This window comes from Callithrix jacchus, chromosome 12, assembly GCF_049354715.1.
Source record: "Callithrix jacchus isolate 240 chromosome 12, calJac240_pri, whole genome shotgun sequence".
NCBI lineage: Eukaryota > Metazoa > Chordata > Mammalia > Primates > Cebidae > Callithrix > Callithrix jacchus.
Window position 1 is genome coordinate 38,448,476 of NC_133513.1, and position 22,566 is coordinate 38,471,041.

Below are 22,566 nucleotides of genomic sequence, written 5' to 3' on the forward strand. Positions count from 1 at the left end.
ACTTCAGTAGGCTCTCCTAGAGCTAGATAAATTACAAATATTCAGGAGCTCATATATCACGACCCTTGACCTCACATAAATGAAAATTCTAACCCTCCTCATCTTTCTGTAATTCTGAACTTACACCAGCTGGAGGGCAACCCTAGTCACTACCTTTATATTACAAGCAAGTTCCAGCTGGTTCCATCAAGAAAGATCCATTTACTGTTATATGGAACAATTTAATTTTCTACCCAAAACTGGATTTTTAAAAACTGTAAGTGGCAAACATTACTTATTGCAGAAATCTGTAAAATGCAAAGAAAAAGACTAATTTTAATACAAATTAGTCTTTTTAAGCACTTTTTGCAAATATACAAACTACAAAAGAGACACTACACATTATTTAGCACCCCTGTTATGCTAAGGGAACTCTGAATATATGTAAATGTAAGCCAAGAACTCTTTTAGAAAAACCTCCACATTAAAAAAAAAGGAGGGGGGCGGATGTACAAAGCAGTGTAAAAAGGTAAATAAGGTCCCTAGAAGGGAATACAATTACTATTTCCCATTAAAAGTAACTATAAAATAGTTAAGGCACAATTTTCACATCACCATAACTTGCTAAAAGCTATTCTAAAATATTATTTCACACCATAGCATGATGCCAGGGATTTGCTTCCAAAGAATCAGTGAACACAGCAATGGGAACAAAATAGTTCATGTGCTGATGAATGTTGGAGAGAGGGAGTACCAGGGGTTCATTGTCTTATTCGTCCTAACATCATATATGTCTAAAATGGTCTCTATTAAAATAATTTAAAAATTACTAGACATTATTGAACAAATTTAATCTTCAAATCCCACAAAGAAAGGTGAGTACCTTCTAATCTTTGAATTTTTGCTTTCACAGAAATAACAGCTTCAAAGGGTGAAACTCTCAGCTGAAAACATGTTCCAGTTAATGTTTCAATGAAGAGCTCCACGGTATCATAGAAATGAAGTCTGTAGTAAAATGGTCCCATGTTATCGTCATTGAAGAACGGAGGCTCTTTTCTGTTATCCATTATTTTGACTTTTCTAGCTTCTCTATATGTCGTAGGCAACTGTATTCCAGTTCTAGCCAAATCAGGTTTGAACACTGGTGATATATATTTTTCTCATGTTTTGAGTATTGTACCTAAAAAAACAAGAATTTTTTTAACAAGCCTATCTGAAAATGAAATTTGTCCGTAAAGATTTTCCATGTAACTATGGCCCATATCAATCTTCCAAACAGCCCCAGAATTCACTTTTGTGCTTTTAATTACGTCTAATCCTGAACTTTTCACATTTGTCTCTGAAATCACTCTGCCATCTAGACCATAAGATTATTAAGAATAGGTGTATTTTTGATATTTTAATGTATCTTACTAGGGGTCAGCAGTTACTTATATATATAGTACATGCTCAACAAATACTTTTGTTGTTAAATGATATATAAGCCAAACTCAACACATCAGTTTATTTTTGTAAGGATTTGAAAAATTTATGTATACCCTTTTCTAAAACATATAAATTACATCTTCTATGACATATAAAGCAGAACTTTACAACCATTGTATATTTGACTATATTTTCTTGAGGCAGGGTCTTGCTCTGTTGCCCTGGCTGGAATACAGTGGCTATGATCATGGCTCATTGCAACCTCAACCTCCTGGACTTAAGCAATCCTCCCACCCAGCCTCCAGAGCAGCTGCGACTACAGCCATACACCATCATACCCAGCTACGTTTTGTATTTGTTGTAAAGACAAGGTCTATGTTGCACAGTCTGGTCTCAAACTCCTGGGCTCAAGCAATCCTCCCGCTTTGACTTCCCAAAGTGCTGGGATTACAGGGATAAGCCACATGCCCACTCCCATTATATATTTGAATCATACTGGATAAAAGGAAGAGCAAGCATCATCATGGGTTGCTTAAAAATAGTACTCACTAGATAATCAATGAGCATTTGGGTTTCCAGAGGATATTACAGCATTAAGATGACATTAAAATTGGTAATAAATACTAGACAATCTCTGCTCACATACATATAGTAGCTAATGAGTATGTGTGGTAAGCCCAGCTGCAGTAAACTAAATTACAAGCATAGTACTAGGAGCACAAGAATGATCAAATTGCTATTGCTAGTAATCAGTGAAAAATCTGTAAAGTGGGGGCCTGGAACTTAAACTAGGAGAAATGATACACATCTTTCTGACAAACTGGGCAAACCTTTTTAAAAAGAGCTTTATTGAGGGCCAGGTGCAGTGGCTTGCACCTGTAATCCCAGCACTTTGGGGAGGCTGAGGTAGGCGAATCAACCCAAGGTCAAGAGTTCAAGACCAGCCTGGCCAACATGGCAAAACCCCATCTCTACTCCTAAAAAAAACACACACACACAAAAATTAGCCTGGCAGGGTGGTGCATGCATGTAGTCCCAGCTACTCGGGGGGCTGAGGCAGGAGAATCTCTTGAGTCCAGAAGGCAGAGGCTGCAGTGTGCTGAGATCACACTACCACACTCAAACCTGGGTGACAGAGCAAGACTCCATCTAAAAAAAAAACAAGCTTTATTGAAATACAATTCACATGCCATAAAAGTCACTCATTTAAAGTCTAAAATTCACTGGTTTTTACAATGTACACAGAGTTAGTTGTGCAACCATCACCATATTTGCTTTAGAAAATTTTCATCACCTCTAAAAGGAACCCCATACCCTGTAACCATCACTCCCAAATTCCCCCATTCCCCCACTCAGTCCTAGGCAACCACTAATCTACTTTGTATCTCCAAATTGTTCTATTCTGGACTTTACATATAAGTCTAATCATATATAATTTTTTGTGACTGGCTTCTTTCACTTAGCTTAATGTTTTCAAAGTCCATCATGTTCATTCCTTTTTATTGCTGAATAACAGTCCCTTGTAGCAATATATCTCATGTTGTTTATCCATTCATCAGTTGATGAGCATTTGAGTTGGTCCCAATTTTTGGCTGTTATGTATAATGCTAAGATGAACATTCATTCAGCTGTAAGTTTTTGTGTAAATATATATTTTTCCTTTCTCCATGTGGGAACTCTTATGTTTAGCAATTTGTGGAACTACCAAACTGTTTTCTAAATGGTATGGATCATTTTATAGTTCCACCAACAATGGATGAGGTAGCACACCCTTGCCAATACTTCTGTCTTTTTTTATTAATGCTATCCTAGTGGGTGTGAAGTAATATTTAACTGTGGTTGTGACAGCCATTTCTTTAAAAACTAATGACATTGAGCATCTTTTTATGTGATTATTGGCCATTTGCATACATTCCTTAGAGAAATGCCTATTCATATATTGTCTATTTTTAAATTGGATTGTATGAGTTTTTATGTTACATATTCTAGATAAACACTTAACACATACATGAATGGAAAGTGTTTTCTCTCATTTTGTGGACTGTTTTTTAACTTTCTTGGTGGTATCTTTAGAAACACAAAAGTTTTTAATTTTGATAAAGTCTAATTTGGTTATTTTCCTTTTGTCATACTCAAAAAGCTGGCCTAACCCAAGATAATAAAGATTGAAAATATTTTTCTAATAATTGTATAGTTTTAGCTCTTATATTTAGGCAGGAGAATTGCTTGAACCCAGGAGGTTCAAGAAAATAATCAAATTAGACTTTATCGAAATTAAAAACTTGTGTGTTTCTAAAGATACCACCAAGAAAGTTAAAAAACAGCCCACAAAATGAGAGAAAACATTTATTGTCCAATTTCAATTTAGTTTTGTGTATGGTGTGAAGTAGGGTCTAAATTGATTCTTTTGCATGTGGATAACCAGCTGTTCTACTATCATTTGTCAAAAAAACCATTCTTTCCCAATTGAAGTGTCTTAGATCCTTGTTAAATATAAATTTATTGTAAATGTGAAGGCTTATTTCCAGACTCTTTATTCTGTTGATCTACCTATGCCAGTACCATGCTATCTTAATTACTGCAGCTTTGTAAGTTCTGAAATCAGGAAGTGTGAGTCTAATTTGTTTGTCTCTTTTCAGATTGTTGACTATTCTGAGCTCCTTGAATTGCCATATGAATTTTAAGTATGCCCCTTTTGCAAAAATGTCAGCTGGGATTTTGACAGGGATTGTATTAAGTCTGTAGATTTGGAGAGTATTGCAATCTTAATACTAAGTCTTCTAATCCATAAATATGTACTATTTTTCAGTTCATATATAATTTATTTCAACAATGTTTTATAATTTTTAGAGCACAAGTTTTGTTCTCTTTTGTCAAATTTATTCCTGTTTTATTCCTTTATTAAGTGCAATTATAAATGGAGTCACTATCTTGTTTTCAGATTGCTCATTGCTAGTGTATAGAAACACAATTGATTTTAACATATTGATCTTGTACAGTGCAACTGTGCTGTTTATTTAGTTCATTTAGTTATTTAGATCTTCCTAAAGATCTTCTATATAAAAGCTCTACAAACAAGATCATGTCATGTACAAATACACTTTTACTTCTTCCTTTCTAACCTATATGCTCTTTTATTTCCTTTTTTCTTTTTTGAGACAGAGTCTCACTCTGTTGCCCAGGTTGGAGTGCAATGGCACCATCTCAGCTCCCTGCAACCTCTGCCTCCTGTGTTCAAGCAATTCTCCTGCCTCAGCCTGCCAAGTAGTGGGACTACAGGCTCTCGCCACCACATCCAACAAAATTTTGTATTTTTAGCAGAGAAGGGGTTTCACCATGTTGGCCAGGCTGGTCTCAAACTCCTGACCTCAGGCCTTGGCCTCCCAAAGTACTGAGATTACAGGCGTGAGCCACCCCGCCCAGCTTATTTCCCTTTCTTGCCTAATTGCCCTGCTCTAGAATCTTCAGTATAAGATTGAATAAAAGTCCAGTCTGGACTGGACATCCTTGTCTTATTACTGATTGTAGAAAAAAAGCATTGAGTCTTACATCATTAGGTATAATATTAACTGTGGGGAATTCATAGATAACCATTATCAGGTTGAGGAGCTTCCCTTCTATTCCTACTTTAGATGGGTTTTTTTTTAATCATGAAGGGGTATAAATTTTGTCAAATGCTTTTTTCAGTGTCTATTGAAATAGTCATGTGGTTTTCTTTCCTTTTCTATTCACATATTACATTAATTTTTTTGTGTGTCAAATCAATCTTGCATTACTGGATAAACCCCATTTGTACATGGTATATAATCCTTTACATGTTGATGGATTTGGTCTGGAAGTATTTCCTCAGGATCTCTGTGTCTATAATCATAAGGGATGATGATCTGTAATTTTCTTTATGTCTGTCTGGGTTTAGTATCAGGGTAATAACAGCCTCATAGGATGAGTTGGGAACTGTTTCTGACATAGTTATATTTTTTTAATGTACTTCAGGATAGGTAAAGGCTCAGAGTGGGAGAAGGATATCAGTAAGTAAACCTTGGTGAACAGAAAGTGAACACCATGAAAGTGCAAGAGTCTGCCTGGCCCAGTGGCTCACACCTGTAATCCCAGGACTTTGGGAGGCTGAGGTGGGCAGATCATGAGGTTAAGAGATCAAGACCATCCTGGCCAACATAGTGAACCCCCCCCCCCAAAAAAAAGAAGACAAAAGTGCAAGAGAAATGTGTCATACATAAATTTTTTGCATTTTTTTCTACCAAAAGATATGAGACATCACTGAACTCACTACAATTTTCATATATGCATGTTTAAAGAAGCAGTTATTTTTAAAGATTGTGGTTAATAATCTCCACTCCATAAGCATGATATTCCAGAGGCATCCGAAGTCTGTACATGCTACAAACATCTGAAATACAGAATACTCAAAACTTATTTTTCCCACAAACCTCTTGCTTTCCTGTAGTGCCCATCTAGGGAAAGAGTATCCCCTTTCATGTCGTCCCTCAGAATGATCTGTCAACCATTTTGGATTTTCCCCAAACCTCATGACACCTAGAAATGACCCATTCTAGACAATATGACTTCTTAATATTGTTTATTTTCTGTTTATTTATTTTGAGATGGACTCCTGCTCTGTTGCCCAGGCTGGAGTGCAGTGGTGCAATCTCAGCTCACTGCAACCTCTGGGTTCAAGCTATTCTCCTGCCTCAGCCTCCGCAGTAGCTGGGACTACAAGTGCACACTACCACACCCAGCTGATTTTTGTGTTTTTAGTAGAGACAGTTTCATCGTATTGGCCAAGCTGGTCTCAAACTCCTGACCTCGTGTGCTGCTTGCCTCAGCCTCCCAAAGTGCTGGGATTACAGGCGTCAGCAACCATGCCCAGCTTCTTAATATTATTTGAATATGTCACCCACTCCATCTACGCTAACTAGTACTTAATTATGGCTTCATTACCTGAACAATTCTCATGGCCTAGTTTTGATCCTCGATTCTTGCCTTTCACTCTTCCAACCCATCTGTTTATGATGACAATAGTGTTTTTTTTTCAATTTTGAAAAATCTTATAAAAACTAGATTAGAGTATCATATTTTTGTATTATTCAGCAATGATGTTTAAGCAATGGGAGAAGTCACATAAAGTTCTAAAATGATTTTATGTTCGACTTTAGAATGCATTGCAGTAAAACCTCACCAATGAAGGAATTAAAAGAGGGAAATTAATCTAAGTTAATCTAATCATGAAAATTTTCCTTTTTGAACAGACTTCATTATATGTTCCCCACTTCCACAGCCTCCTCCTAACACAACCTGCACCAGAGTGGTACACTTGTTACAACTGATCAACCCTACAGTGACACATTGTATTCACACATAAACTGAAGTCCATAATTTACATCAGGGTTCACTCTTGGTGGTGAGCATTTTACCGGTTTAGACAAATGCATGATGTGTATCCATCATTACAGTACCACACAGAACACATACACTGTGCTACAAATCCTCTGTGCTTTGCCTGTTCATCCCTCTCTCCCCTTAGATCCTGGCAAACACTACACTTTTTGCCATCTCCATAGTTTTACCTTTTCCAGAACATAATATATTCGGAATTTTACAGTATACAGCCTTTTCAGAGAGCAGCTTCTTTCACTCAGCAACATACATTTAAGGTTGCTCCGTGTCTTTCACAGCTTGATAGCTCATTTCTTTTCAGTGCTGAATAACAGTCCATTATCTGGGTATACTGTTTATTTATACATTCATCTACTAAAGAGCATCTTAGTTGCTTCCAAGTTTGGGCAATTATGAAAAAAGCTTCTATATACATCCATATGCAGATTTTCCTGTTTTCAACTCACTTGGGCAAATTCCAAGGAGCATAATTGCTGGATCATATGCTAAGAATACGGTTAGTTTTGTAAGAAGTTGCCAAACAATCTTCCAAAGTACCATTTCATATTCCCACCAGCAGTGAATGAGAGTTCCTGTTGTTCCCCATCTTCACCGGCTTTGGTGTTGCCAGTGTTTTGGATTTTGGCCATTCTAACAGTCATGTAATAGTACGTCACTGTTATTTTAATTTGCATTTCCCTAATGACATATAATGTGAAGCAGAGTTATCTTTTGCAAACATAGAGGTGATCATGTTATTTCTTGGCTCAAGGCCCTATGACTTCTGTCTATAGAATAAAATTTGGACTCCTTAAAAATGCTCCAAGATCATGCATCTCACCTTCCGGCCCCATTTTACTTATCTACATACCTCACCTCATCTTGCAACATCTCTGGTACTCCTATCCTCTAATCATCTGCATCTGCAGCTCCAGAGCACATCAGCTTCTACATTGTTGCTCCTGCTCTGCTCTACTTACTGTCACCTGCACACATGGTTACCTGACAAGCACCTAATTACCTTTCAACATTCAGCTCCAATATTAACCCTTCCACAAAGTTTTTATACTTTCCCCCACTACTGCCTACATCATATATTACACCTGTAACAATTTCATTTTTTTACATAGTTTTGACCTATTAAACTGAAGGGAGGACATCTGATCTCTATCACTTAGCACAGTGTTTTGCACATATTGGTATTCATTAAAGCTTTGTTCAATGAAAGAACAGATATTTTACTCTTTCAATTGATCCTCAGAACAAACCTGTGCTATAGGTAAGGTATAGTTTTAGACATTAATACATATTTGGTTATGCTCTGTGTTACCCTGTTTGCATTGCTATACAGTAATACCTGAGACTGGGCAATCTATAAAGAAAAGAGGTTTATTTTGGCTCACTGTTCTGTAGACTGTACAAGGAGTATAATGCTGGTATCCACTTCTGCTGAGGGCATCAGGAAGTTTACAATCTTGGCAGGAGGAGAACAGGAGCCAGCATGTTACATGGTGAGAGAACGAGAGAGAGAGAGAGAGAGAGAGAGAGAGAGAGAGAGAGAGAGAGAGAGAAAGGAGATGCCAGGTTCTTTTTTTTTTTTTTTTTTGAGACCGAGTCTCACTCTGTTGCCCAGACTGGAGTGCAATGGTGCGATCTTGGCTCACTGCAACCTCTGCCTACTGGGTTCAAGCGATTCTCCTGCCTCAGCCTCCCAAGTAGTGGGACTACAGGTGTGTGCCAGCATGCCTGGCTAATGTTTGTATTTTTAGTAGAGATGGGGTTTCACCATGTTGGCCAGGATGGTCTCGATCTCCTGACCTAGTGATCTGCCTGCCTCGGACTCCCAGGTGCTGAGATTACAGGCGTGAGCCACTGCACCCAGCTCCCAGGTTCTTTTAAACCAGATCTCATGTGAACTCTCAGACTGAGAAGTCATTCATTACCACAAGGACAGCATCAAGACATTCATGAGGATCCACCCCCATGATCTAAACACTTCTCACTAGGCCTGCCTCCAACACTGGGGGTCACATTTCAACATGAGATTTGCAGGGGACAAAACATCCAAGCTATATCATGCTACAAAAGTTTGTTTGGAGGGATGTTGGTTTCTCACGAGAATCCTGTTCTGATTCACTCCAAATGAAGTCCACCAAAGTTTATCCATCTTGTAACATACATGCACATATGCACAGATTCCTATCTGCTACTAGTTTTTTTATAACACTAATAGGAAATGTAATTTGAGAATCTATCACAAGGTTGAGAATCAAAATCTATAAAAAAAAAAAAAAGAGAGAGAATCTGAATTGCATTGTACAGACTGCTAACGGTCCTAAAAGAGATGACATTACAGAAAGTTGTTGCTTGTAGCACATCTCTTTTGAGTGCTGTTGCACTATATTTCAAAATGATGAGCAATAAATATGGTGTCATACAAGGTACCGTGCTAATAATGTTGCTGGTGATAGTGGTAAAGGGTCATTACTCTTAAATAAAGGCTAAATTAAAAAGCTGCATTGCTTATGTATGACTTTGTATGGAGCTCTCTAAACTTAACCCCCTTTCTTTCACTCATTCAAACAACTACCTTTGGATAGCAATTTTGGATAACATGAATTCTTAAAAACATACTAATGCTATATCAAATAAGAGTGTACTATAGAGTTACCAGTGTGTGTATCCCTGAAGCCAACAGTACTCTTACCTACACAGTTGCAGCTCTAACAAGAGAAGTCAGGTGTCAGGACTGCAAAATGAACATGACAGAAATAAAGACATGAGTGCCTATGCCTGTCTGAGGAATTTGTAGTGTTTCCTTCACCACAGTGTTCTTCCATAGTGAGACTCTAAAAATAATAAGCTGGGGGAGGGTAGAAGATAAACAGAGTTGGAAGTCCTTCACCAATAATGAGAATGGATAACGCGACTATAAGCCAGAAGAAAAACAACAACCCAGTACATTAATCGTGCTGGAACTTCCACCATAAGCCTGGGTGCAGTCAATGCGGTAATTTCAAATATCCCAAAAGAACCGAGGTTGATAACCAAAAGTGAAAATGTTTCCCTCTAGAAGATAGTTCTGCTTCTCCTCAGGACTAGAAATCACCGTAGCAGAGGACAAAACGAGGCCATGAAATCCGGTTAAGCCAGAATGGATACCTAGAGGGTGGCTGAGGAGCAAACGGAAGCTGCAGCAAGCCAAAGACCTAGCTAGTATTAAAAGCTGGGTCCAAGAACAGCTTCTTGAAATGGGGTGTGGTATTGCTTAGTTGAGCATACTGTGGGGCTCAGGATGTTGGAAAATGAGGGGGCAATAAGACTTAAAGATGGGATGGGAAAATGATGCAAGAACAGTTAAAAAAGAAAATAGAAGGAAAAGAGAAAACTAAGGAAACAGAAAGAAGGTGGCCATGGTGTCTTATGCCTGTAATCCCAGCACCTCAGGAGGCCAAGGTGGGAGAATCACTTGAGGCAAGAAGGCTGAGACCAGCTTGGGCAACACAGCGAGACCTTTGTCTCCACAAAAAAATTTTTTTAAAAGATTAGCTGGGCATGATGGCACACATCTGTAGTCCCAGCTATTCAGGAGGCTAAGGTGGTAGGATCACTGGAGCCCCGGAGTTCCAAGTTGCAGCAAGCTATGATTGTGCCACTGCACTCCAGCCTGGACAACACAGCCAGACCTTGTCTCAAAAAAAAATGGGGGCAGGTTATTTCCAGAATTTTACAATTAAAAATATATCTAGCTATTAAGAGTAATAACACCAAAAACATTTCCAAATCAAATTTTAAAGCATTTCTCCCATCTCTTCTGAAAAAATTCTAAAAACACCACTCCAAAGATGAAATGGAAGTTAAAGGTAAACAAGGCAATAGGGCCGAATACATCATTTCAGTAACTCGGAATTTGCTCCATTCTGCTCTAAAGAAGCTTAGCTACATAAGAGCAGTTACAGTGGAAATTTTCCCCCAACGTAAAGATATCCAGAAGGCGAAGCTGCCATTAAAAATGCTGACACAGGTCTACATTTACTGATAGTGAGAAGTCGGGAGTCGACATGGAAGAGGGATTGGGAAATATTTTAGAGCCACTCTCCTCACGCCATCCAGGTACCGACACACTCGAGGCCACCGAGTCACCTGCGCAGCCTTGCTCTTCCAAGACCAACCCAGACTCCCCAGACCCACGGGCTTGAATCTGGAGGATAGCTGTCCGCGTGACAACGGCGACTCGGATCAGCACCCGTAGGGAAAGCTGGGTACACGGGGAGCTGGCGCCGCGCCTAAGGGAACAAATGCAGGGGCGTGTGTCCTGAGCAAAGACAGCCCGCCGCGCCGGTCCCGGGGCAGCAGCGGTCGGCGTCGGGCCGCACGGAGAGCAGGGGTCACTGGACTCTACTTGGTAGCCCGACGCCGAGCGGCCGCCGCCACTGCGGCCTCAACAAGGCCGGCGGCGGCAGCGCGGCCGGGCTCAGCGGCTCGCGGCCCCGGGCGCCCCCCCGTCGGCCCGCTTGCTAGCTCCTCCTCACCCGCAGTCTCGTCCGCTCGCTCGCCCGCCCACAGATCTACAGGGCCCCGCGGCCCCGCGAGCTACTCCACGGCCTGCACTGACCGACACTGAGCGACAAACGCTCCGCGGCCGCCGCGCCCCGCCCCTTTGTTACACCGCCTACCAATCGCTCGACGGCGCTCTCGCCGCCCTCCAATCAGCGCGGGCAGGGAGGGCCTGGCCGCCGGACGCGGGCGGTTGCCGGGGCTCCGAGGCCTTCTTTGTGTTCCCTGGAGGTTGTCGGTTACGAGGCCCGGATGTTGACCTTTTATTACTAGCCACACTGGACAACTGACTTGCGCCCACTCTGGCATCTGAAGGGCAGCCGCACGGCCTGCTGGGAACGGCGGGGTTGCCGCCCGAGCGCCCTCCGTGAGACCCACCGGAGATCCTCTTCCAGGAGCCTGATTTGCTGGGGATAAGCGATGCAGGCAGAGGCTGTCCAGTCGGTGGCCTCTCCAGAACCCGGGGCACTCCTAGTGTGTTCTGGCCAGCCTGCCCTGAACAAATCCCCTTTGGGCTTCACCGTTTCTGGCCTCAATTGCCTCATCTGGAAAATGGGGGCATAACCATGCCTGGTTGAAAAGGGCGAAAACAGGTAACTTTCTGTAGTCTTCAGCCAATTTAGTGAGGACTGTAGGCCAGGCGGTGGAGTAGGCACTCTGGACTCAAATCCCAGCATTGGGTAAGCCCAGCGACGCCTCCTGCTCCAGTTTCCAAGCTGCTGAGCTGCGGTGTAAACTAACTGACTTCAAGACAACGCCTGCCTTTCTACCTAACATGGGAGTCCACTGCCCCGTTCCCCCTACCGATTTTCCAACTCTGTGAACCTCCTTCACTAGGTGGGTTATTCGGTTGAGAAAGAATGTCATCTCGCTCTCACTGGGGGTTCACTCATCCTCGACTTCTGGCTCCGAGAGACCAATCTAAGATGAAACTAAACACCTAATCTCTGTCTCCTGTTCTCTTTCATTCTTCTGAGACCCTACCACCAACCTATATCCACAGTTCAACGAACTATTGAGCATACACTGGGGAGTATGGTGAGTCACTAGGCTTTGATACACCAGTCTCTCTTGCCACTGGTTCTTTCACAAACTCTACATATGCTTAATGCTGATTAGATTGGAGCCCCTTGAGGACAGGGCTGTGATGTGTAATCATCTTTGCATTCCTGACACTAAAATAGTGCTTATGATGGAGACTGAGTAAAAACCTTAGCGTTTCTCATCCCTGCCTCCCCACTTCATTCACACTGGAGAATTGACAGCATGGACTGTAGAGTCAGGCAGGTGTGTTTAAAGCCTTGGCTCCCAATACTGGAAGTTCCATTACCTGGCCAAGTCATTCATTCTTTACATCATCATCATCTTCATCATCTACCATTCTTCAAGTGCCAGATAGTTGACAAGTGTCTTTACATCTTCTCTCCCCATCTCAATCCTGCAAAGTTAGTATTGAAACCCCTCCTCTACAAAGGAGTAAACAAAAGCTAATTAAGGTATAACAAGTTGCCTACAATCAAACAGCTCTAAGTAGGAAAGCCTGATTTAAATCTAGGACACAATACAAAAATCCCAATCTCGTTCCATTATTCCACATTGCTTCCAGATTCTAGCTTCATTTGTAAGATTAGTATTACTACATTACCTATCTGGTAGACCATGGAGACTGAATAAATTTCCTACCATTAGAACTTTTATTTTTTTGGCATAAGTTCTCTCCCCCTTTCAAGCCTCTCAAAGTCGCAGTTTGCACATTTTCTAAACCTATTGTCTCCTGAATGCCTTGAAATCAATCCTAGTGATTGATGAGATTTAATTGTTCCAAAAGAAAATAATCATATTTAACAAATACTGACTCACACCCACATTGGGTCCTAGAGCAAGAAACTATGTGCACAAATAACCTAAGGACAGAAGGAAGATGCATAAAATGAATAGGGGAAAGGAATGGGCATCTAGCACGTGCCCTTGTCTGTCATCATGTCCCTCTCACAGCAGACTTGGTCAAATGGTTGACCTATGGGAGCTGTACAAAATCTTTGACTCTGTGTATGAGCAATTCCCCATTCCATCTTACAGTGCCCAAGTTAGAAGTTAGTAGCTCCAGGATCACTGAGACCAACCCAGGCAGCCTACGAGACTGTGCCCTCGTGGCAGGCTGAATAGTCAGCAGTAAAACAGAGCACCAAAAAAACACAGACTAGAATGGGGTCAGCCATCCAGGTGGCTAGTAGCTACTGTCTTTGAGGAAGTAGATAAAGAAGATTTTCATTACTGCAGAGTTCTATGGGGCAATGCTGACATTTCTATCCTCAGCACTTCCCCCTGCTATTACCTAGGTTCATTCTGCTGCTTCCGTAAGACAAGGATGGAAAAGGATGCCTTAGAGCAATGGTCAGCAAACTGTTTATGTAAAGGGGCAGACAGAAAACATCTGAGGCTCTGTGAGCCATCCAGTCTCTGTCATAACTACTCAACTCTTACACTGGAGATAGGATGAAAGCAGCAATAGTAAGTAAATGAATGAGTGTGCTGTTGTTCCAATTAAAACTTTATTTACAAAATCTGATGGGGGAGGGTGGGCATAGTTTGCGAAACCTTGCGTTGGAGGACATGCAAAGGCACCTTCAGAATTTAGTGAAAAACCCCTCCCATATTGCTAAGACTCATGAAGTATATAATCTCTCGTCTTTTTTCTCTTTCACCTGCCCAGGCCCTAAGTTAGGGTTCCCATCCATGTAACAAAGACTCCTGGTCATGTGGCATTTACTACCTCTGAGATACCATGCCTAACCATGAAAGCCACAAAGAAATTTCTTCTTTTACACGCCCTTAAGCATATTATGGCCCCACCAAGGCCAATGAAATAAACTGTGGTTTAAAAACAGAACAAACCAACCACTGTGAAATATTTATTTTTGTTTTGTGGTGTTAAGCATGATTAAACCAGTGCAGAAAAAGACTAAGTACATTGGGTAAAAGATGAGCTAGCTGTTCTAGTATTTGCTTTTAGTAATCCAGTTAAGACCATGAGCATATACAGCAGCATCACTAACTCAACAATGTAGCTGAAGGGTAACATGTGGATACCCTTTATGCTCTACTGGCCTCCAAAGGCATTCAGGGGATCATCAAAGATGTTGGACACCTTGTGTTCAGATCTTGGTTCAGGTGCTGCCTGTGCAGATCGGCTTTTTGGTTTCGTTGTCTTAGCCTGGATACCAGAGGAGAAGATGTCATCTTTAGAAAGAAAAAAGAAAAACAGTTGCTGAAGAGGGTTGGGGAAAGGGCTTTTAAGACACATGCAAGCAAACCACCAAAGACACAACTCTGGTAACAGTACGGAGTACCCCAAAACACTAATCTAGAACTCAAGCCTCTTAGATTCTGGTCCTGGGTCTGTTACTCATTAAGTTTTATGATCACACACAAGTTTCTCTTGGAGCACAATTTCTTCAGCTACAAAAGTGTATATATGTGTGTGTGCAGGACAGAAAAAAGGGAAGAGTAATTTGATCTCCAAACCCAGCCCCATGACCCTACCATCAGGGACAATGGACTTATTTATATATTTTTTTTCACACTGGGTTTTAAAAGAGCAATAAAAATATGCAAAGGGAAATCCAATATAGGATTCATTCTTTTTCTTTCAGAATAAATGCACTGATTTGAGGCATCTCAATAGTAAGACTGTAAATCTCTGTCACTGTATTAGTGCTTTAGTGTTTCACTGACTCAAAAGCTTGTCCTACCTAATTATGTTACATACCCAGTAATGGTACTGTTAGGTATCCAACCATGATTTTAGCATGTATACATAAAGTTAGCTGTACATAACTGTTAAAGACCACGGCATTATTTGTAATAGAGAAACCTTCAAACAATTGAGATCGCCATCAACAGGCTAATGGCTAAATACAAAGAAATACTGCACACCACTAAAAACAAGAAAGGAGATCTCTATTTACTGACATGAAAAGACATTAAGTGACTACAAGGAAGAGCAGAATAGGTAAAGTATATTCTTACTTTTTAAAAAAGTTGGGTATATATTCAAGTGTGCACAAACATATGTTAATACCACTATGTCCAAAAGGATACACACCAAGCTGTTACTATTACCTCTAGGGGTTATTCACCTTTTACATTTTCTGAATTATATGAATCTATTACAATAAGCATGGATTACTTCTTTTGTATTTAAAATAATGAATTCTCTTCTGCATCCATGTGGTGGGAAGTAGGGGAAACAGAGCACATGGCTTGCTGGAGGCACAGAGCCAGTGTGGCTCTGCAGCACCAGCCATCTCCCAGAGGAGAGTAGGAAATGTGTATGTGGCATCAGCCCAAGTGCGCTCTACCAACGCAGGATGTATCGAAAGTCTAATATTTAGGGTTCTTGGGCATTTGCCTTGTCTACTAACAAAGCACAAGTTTTGCCATGGAAGGAAGACCAGCTTGTTCCCAAACACTGAAGCCCTCAGTGAGATGAAACGCCTAAGTCAGAGCCTACACCTGGGTCTAGTCTTGCTCTCCTCTCACACAGGACCACGGACACTCCCTCTCCAGCTGGAGCTCCGACTCAACCAACCATGTCACACCCAAGGCAGTTCCCTCAGCCTACTTTAGCATGTGAGGTCATTTCTGATCGATCCTCCTTTCATATTATCAGGTTGTGTCACAGATGATTGGTGAGGTGCACTGAGACAAAAGTTAAATTATATTTAAACGTCAAACTCTGGGTGCCTTCAAATTCTTTGATGTCCATCATAGGCAACAGTTACTTCACTAAAATAATTAGTCCATCTCTTACCTATCTTCAGCCTAACTTGGGATTACATTGAAGGAAACCCACTAGGGTGCATTTTCCAGAAAAGGTCCAAGAAAAGGTAGCAGGAAAAATACCAAGTGATGGAAAGGTAAGGATTCTCTAGGTCAAGATGTAACCAAACTTACCCATATCATCATCAAAGATAGACTTGGCTTCCACTTTCTTTTTGGACTTTTCTTTTGGTTTTACAGTTAAGTCAGCAAAGATATCAATGTTATCATCAAATAAATTGGATTCCAATGTTTTCTCCTTCTCTCTGGTTTTTTGAGAGGGTTTAATTGCTTCTGTAGCAAATATATCATCCTTGTTATGCCAAAAACATAAACAAAACAATGTTAAATTAATTTTTCATTTTAAACTTTAAACACTTCAACAAGCCATGGAAATGCAAATAGCCAGGGTGTGGTGGAACAGCCTTGAGACTGTCCCCTCTGCCTGGGATGCACTACCCCAGATCTCTGTACAGCCTGGCCCACCCATCTCACCCCGGCTCAAGCACTGGCATCATAGTGACACCTTCTCTACCAGTCCTGCCTAAAGGAGCACCTCCTACCCCTACCCACCACTCTGCTCCAGGTTATTTTCCTCATGGCACTTAGTACTACTTGAAAACATCTTCATTATACATTGCCCTATTTGTATTTGATTATCTTCCCAGAGAGCTCTGAAAAGCCTAGCACTTCTCTGAGTTCACCTTCTGCCTGTAGTCCCCAGGTGCTCAATTAACATCTGCTGAGCAAATGCCACTGAAAGGCTTATTGCCGGCACTAAATTGTCAGCTCCAGCCAGGGCCTATGTGCCCAGAACCAGAGGTTAAATTCCCAAGCTGGACCAGTATTGCTGTATGCATGTCACTGTGTGGCATGCCTGAGAAGCTGATTACAACATTCTATAAAAAAACCAAAACTATAAAAACTAGAGCTATCAATGATTATGGCCAGCCAAGAAATACCCTTTACATGACAAAAACCTTTACAAAATACCCTTTACAAAACAAAGAACCACTTCTGAGTCAATGTTAAACTTACTAATAAAAGAGCCTAATTATAATTACTAAGCTATGGGACATGCACCCAACAAGCTAAACATAATCTATGGCTCAAATGAGCCAATCAGATACCTTCCTTAACTTCAGACACAAAAACATGTTAAGTCCTGTTACCTCAAAAATATCTTGTGTTGTTGACATGACATCCTGCTGACTATTGGATTTTGACTCATTCTTCCTGACTTTCTGATCTGTAAAGAGATCATCCTCATCTTCCAGGAGAGGAAAGGGATTTGTTTTCTTTGCTGGTTTTGGTTTAGCAGACTGAAAGAGATCATCATCACTGCTGGCCTCCCCTAGAGCAGGAAACATGGGTCTCTTTTCTTTACCTCCCCCTGGTAGGTTGGCAGGATTCTCTGCTATCTTTGCCTTGGGTTTTGTTCTCTCCATGGACTGAGATCCAGTGCCCGTGGAAAAGATGTCCCTAGAATCAAAAAGGTCAGCCTCCCCTCTGGAATGACCCAGAGACTTTGCAAAGAGGCTTCTGTCTACTCCAGGCACAGGACCACCTTCCCAGGGTGCAGTAGCAGCTTCCAGGGCCTCCTCAGTGCTGTCTTCTCCACTGGCTGCTCTGAGCTGTGGCCGATGGCCATTTGAGGAAATGGTACCGTCAGCCCACTGTGCAATGGGTCCTCTGTGGACACTCATGTCCTCAGCCTCGCTTGACTCCTGGGCAGCCAGCCGCCTAGCTGCACGTGTCTGTGGTCTACGCTTCCCTCTCATCTTCACACGGCCCTGCCATGGCAAAAAAACACACATTGATCTCATGATAAAGTGTTCAAAGCTACCATGGCAAAGAATCAGTGACTCAAAATATTGTAAGGTTATCTGGTCTACTTCAATGAAGATATTATCTAAGAAGAAGAGGTTATTTCTTAATGATTTCCAAGGAATGAATTTAATAGCTCCTATACTCTAAGACTAAGTCATTCTTAATCCTTTAGAGTTCTCCATTTTTTAATCTTTCCAGGGCAGTTTCAGTTCAGTTTCATACAAAAAGTTTCATCTGTGGCTGGAAACCTGGAAGGTAGGCATGTTGGTGCTCTATGTCTCACAACCCCTCCCTAGGCCCCTACTCTGCCCTCAATATAAACCTGGGTATCTTTCAAAATAAGATAGAATCGGGGGAATTCTGGTGCTAACTTTTGTTGGGGGGCTAGTCTAAATTCAGCCTCTAGGAGCAGGAAAAAATTTAAGACAATAAAAAGAGGTAATCTAAGGTGCTGTTTTCTTCAAGTCATTAAACTGAAATGTTAAATATTCCACATAAGAAATATGGCATAGAAATCAGAACTTTTAATATAATCTCAAAACATGAATCACTTAGTAGTAATGATGCAGCGATAATTTACAATACTTTCCAAAATACACAAACAAGTAGAATTTTGAGAAGCTACAATCTACTTTGAGCAAAGTATGATTATGTTTGCCAACTTCAGGGAAATTTCACAATTTTATCTGCCAATTTAAACTTGACCAAAAAAAAAAAAAGCCAATAAAAATGTAACAAAAGGAAGGATGTTTTATTTTGTACAAGGAAACATCTGGAAACATCTGAAATGAATCTGTTTGCCATGGTTAGGTCATTATGTCCTGTCACTTACTTGGAGATCAGCTAAGGATGTCTATAGAAGGGAGATTGGATAGAAATAAGAAAACCAACTAAAATGAAAGGAAAACTTCAAAGGGTTCACAGTCCATTAAGGAGATCCTGTGAAACAGTATCGCTGCCATGGGATCTGGGAGAGGGAAGCGCAGGGCACAGTGACACAGAAATGGGGATGCGGATGCACAGCTGTGGACAGAGAGGAACATTCCTGGTGAGGAGGCAGCAGGAGCCTTAGGCAGCAGCAGGACAGACCATGTGTGTTCACGGAGTGGCACCTGGTGTGCCTGGAATCAGGCTGTAAAGTGTGCAGCGACTAGTGAGAAAGCTCCACACATGGGCTGGCACCGATTGTAAAGGGGTTTCATAGCAAACCCAGGAGCCCAAATGCTCTTCTTAGAGCAGTGAGGAAGAGCCAGCAGGAGGGGCATGATCTGCTCTGTGGTTAGAAGACCCCCAGGTGGCAGTGTTGAAAACCTGGAGGTGTCAGACACCAGCCAAAGTGGTCAGACTTTGCTGTGGCTACTGAGCAGAATGCAAATGTACTGAATGCAGGCCATGGAAAAGCAGGTGCAGGATCAGAGGGGTGTGGAGGATGAGAAGCAGGGAGCAGGGGAAGGATGAGGCACCCCTTTCAAAAGTAGAGTCAAAGTCAGACTGCTGTGTATGCAATTGATAAATTGGAAAGAGGCATACACATGTTCTGGTTAAAAGAGAGAAAAGAAGCAAAGATGGTTTCATCACCTTGTTTGCACTGGGTAAGGTGTCTGCCTGAGCTGGAAGATCAAAACTCACGCCGGCCTCCCCACTCCCAGGAAGGACAGGCACACTTTCCAGACCGTGGCTCCTTCTGTGTTCAGATGAAGGAAAAGCCAATTCTGGCAAAACAGGCTTTACTTCAGAGATCTGGGGAGCCGCTGTGGGCAGCAAGGCCGCTGGGTTGATCGCTAAATTTGCCTAAGGAAGAAAAATGAAACTGTATTTGTTCTTCAACACAGCAGTCTATTATCTTTACCGTGACACATGACGAGACTCAGTGCACATAATGTATAATACGAGAGGAGAAGAGAAATGTAGGAAAATCGCCTGATCTAGTCTCAGAATTAAAACAGACAGTCTTACACCTATGTCCACCACTGGGCTCAAAGAATAGATGTTAAAGATGCAGCACACAAGAGGCAACAACTGGGTGTGGGGGAGGGGAGGCGGGAGAAGAGATGAGAAGATGCTTGGCAGCAGCCGACAAAAATAAAAACCCAAAAAAGTTTATAGATGCCACAGGACAGGCAATGAAGATTCCAGTGTTATAATTACTTGTATTTTCCCGATCCGAGTGGATGGTTCTTTGGTTTTAAATGGAGCGAGACCTGATGAGTCCTGTGTGAAATTACATCCAGTTAAAAATCCATTGGGGAAACAGAAAGAGAAGTGTCTCTTATGCCTGTAAATAAATCTGTGATGGAGCAAAACTGTCACTTTCTGTAGCTCTTTAATGGGAAAGGCATTCCAGTCTCTCCTGGGGCCTGACGTTTTACTAACACTACTTCACATATGCTGCCTCCTCTGTCATGTAAGTGGAAAGCTGTCAGATCAGATATGGAGTCAAAGAAGACAAGATGAATAAGATTCCCAAGAGTCACAGTTTATCAGAGCACCCAAAACTGACCGGCAGGCAAAATTACCATGTTTGTTATCTAACAGAAATTTCAAGGAGCACACAGAAATTCACCCAGAGCCAAATGCACTGGTTCTAAAAGCAAAAGAATCTGAGCCCCAGGAAGGGTCAGTGGTGATGTGCTGGTCCAAGAGCTTCATGTTCACAGCTCAGGACACTAAGGCTTCAGTGAGACACCCTGGGACACCTGCCCATGCAACTGGCACTTGCTCTCCAGACTTAGCCTGTTCTCAGGAGGAGCTCTACAGCATTCTGAGAAGACTGCTGCCAACGACTTCAGGAAAAGCAGCACTGAGGGCAGCCAAGAAATCAGATGTAATTTATATTTAATTCTATTCTAATTCCATTCCAAGGGAATACAGAGGGAGAAATAGATGCTTTAGTGGGAAGAATATTCTTCATCCTACTTTAACCTCACTTTAGAATCAAATCTGGCATGGCATCAAAAAACACTATTACGTATAGATTCATGACACTGGAGTGTGGAGCGAGGAGAAGGGAGATGACTTGGGGCAGGGGGAGTGCAGTGATTGCTCTTTCGTCTTTAATGGAGAAGTCTGAATAACTGTGGATCTGCATAATGGAATTTCTCTGTACTGGGATACAAACAAGAGCTGAAAATCCTTAAAGAGGATTTCTAACCTGAGGTGTTTCCGGCTTCCATATACCTTTCTCTTTGCTACCTTGAATAGATTCAGGATGTTTCTGGTTTTTGAAAGAGGAAACAGAGTGATCTTTTTTCACTACTCTCTTTTTCTCTTGTACCTTCAAAAGAAAAAAATACCAAATATCCATCAAATATCTTAGAAATTTTAAGGAAAATAATAATGCAAAAAATAATCCTGGCTTCTGAGTTTTAAAAATACTTTCTCAAATGAGGGCTGAACCAACTCAAAGGAAGCATTTCAGAAACAGCATTCTGAAGACTGTGACTGTCACAAGCATCCTCTCTATGAAAAAAAAAGAAAATAGAGTACTTACAAAAACCTACTGGGGCTTGGGGAGAAAATGATATACAGAGGCTAAAACCCAGACTCAAAGCTTTGCACCTGAGAGGCACAAATATTTAGTCACCACAGTGTATGCAATGGTCTTTCAATCAACCATTTAAACAAACAGAACTGTAGTGCAGTCAAAGAAACTGGATTGTTAATGTTTTAATGTTAGTTTAGGGAACATAAGACAGGGAACACCACAAACTAAGCATTGCATCCTCCACCCATGCTCCCCTCGGCATGTTATTTGCCATTCATTTACTAGGAAGCACCACGACTCTCTGAGGATTTTCCTTACTCACCTCACTGAACATTAGTTTCCTTTCCCATAATCTTTCCCACACAACCCAGTACTGAGAACAAAAGGCTGATACCAAAGGCTGGGACTTGGCAGAGCTGAAAAGATCATCATCTTCGTCATCCCCAAACAGGCTCCCAACACTTGGCTCTAACAACTAGAATTCAATATCCAAAAGAAAACAATTTACAAAGAGAACTAGGTGAGCTGTTGAGACAGTAGCCAATATAGTAACAAAGCCATAATATTGAGAACCCTTTGGAACTGACCTTGGTTTTTTTGGTACCGGCAAAAAGGTCAACATCTGGGTCATTGTCCTTTTGGAGCTTGTGGCTGAAAAGGAGCTCTTCATCCTGGAAGACACCTGTGCTCTTGGGGCGAGCATCAGGATCATGGCCCTGGGAATAGCAGGGAAGGTCATGTGTGATTAAGTTCTAAGAGCTCATCTCAAGGAAGTTACACATGTAAAAATGGACACAACAAAGATGTCCCTAAAGCTGTATTGTTAGCAGAAGGCTGGCCACAGCCTAAAGACCACTCTGTAAGGGAATGAAGCACTAACAAAATGGAATACTATGGAGCTACCAAAAATAACAGAAAATACACTCATAAATACAAAGTTATATATATATGTTTGTACACATAAGCTTTAGCGATAATCTTTCCAGATTATATATATTATATAAACCTTGTATAGTATCTAAAATTTTTATTAGAAAAACAATCCAGGCTGGGCACAGTGGTTCATGGCTGTAACC

The 22,566-nt window shown here is 41.3% G+C and overlaps 2 protein-coding genes and 1 long non-coding RNA gene across 55 annotated transcripts in view; 1 reads left to right on the forward strand and 2 right to left on the reverse strand.

The window, feature by feature from the left end:
* ZFAND4 (zinc finger AN1-type containing 4) overlaps positions 1-11,592 on the reverse strand; it is a 73,673-nt gene extending 62,081 nt beyond the window's left edge. For 6 of the 23 annotated variants that reach the window (XR_004731862.3, XM_035267648.3, XM_078345329.1 and 3 more), the window contains exons 1-2: positions 11,331-11,433; positions 863-1,159 (exon numbers count right to left, since the gene is read on the reverse strand). Coding sequence is in view for 13 of the 23 variants with exons in the window: in XM_035267648.3 (XP_035123539.1) it covers positions 863-1,046 (184 nt within the window). In the remaining 10 variants the exon portion in view is untranslated. Of the gene's footprint in view, positions 1-862; positions 1,160-6,363; positions 6,426-8,201; positions 8,273-9,505; positions 9,548-10,941; positions 11,035-11,330; positions 11,434-11,474 lie in introns of those variants that run through there. The other 17 variants (XM_017978899.3, XM_035267652.2, XM_078345327.1 and 14 more) reach the window with 7 other exon arrangements.
* A 2,135-nt stretch (positions 11,593-13,727) lies between these two features.
* On the forward strand, positions 13,728-14,249 carry LOC118146256 (uncharacterized). Its single transcript, XR_004731863.3, has 2 exons — positions 13,728-13,866; positions 14,069-14,249. It is a non-coding gene; the product is annotated as an uncharacterized LOC118146256 (long non-coding RNA).
* A 5-nt stretch (positions 14,250-14,254) lies between these two features.
* Positions 14,255-22,566, reverse strand: part of LOC100412999 (WASH complex subunit 2A) — a 64,479-nt gene continuing 56,167 nt past the window's right edge. For 6 of the 31 annotated variants that reach the window (XM_078345311.1, XM_035267619.3, XM_078345307.1 and 3 more), the window contains 8 exons: positions 22,078-22,206; positions 21,885-21,965; positions 21,158-21,280; positions 20,155-20,217; positions 19,585-19,797; positions 17,349-17,969; positions 16,312-16,489; positions 14,255-14,595 (listed from right to left, as the gene is read on the reverse strand). In XM_078345311.1, the coding sequence (XP_078201437.1) occupies positions 14,456-14,595; positions 16,312-16,489; positions 17,349-17,969; positions 19,585-19,797; positions 20,155-20,217; positions 21,158-21,280; positions 21,885-21,965; positions 22,078-22,206 (1,548 nt within the window). In that variant the 3' untranslated portion in view covers positions 14,255-14,455. The remainder of the gene's footprint in view (positions 14,596-16,311; positions 16,490-17,348; positions 17,970-19,584; positions 19,798-20,154; positions 20,218-21,157; positions 21,281-21,884; positions 21,966-22,077; positions 22,207-22,566) is intronic. The other 25 variants (XM_078345315.1, XM_078345314.1, XM_078345310.1 and 22 more) reach the window with 5 other exon arrangements.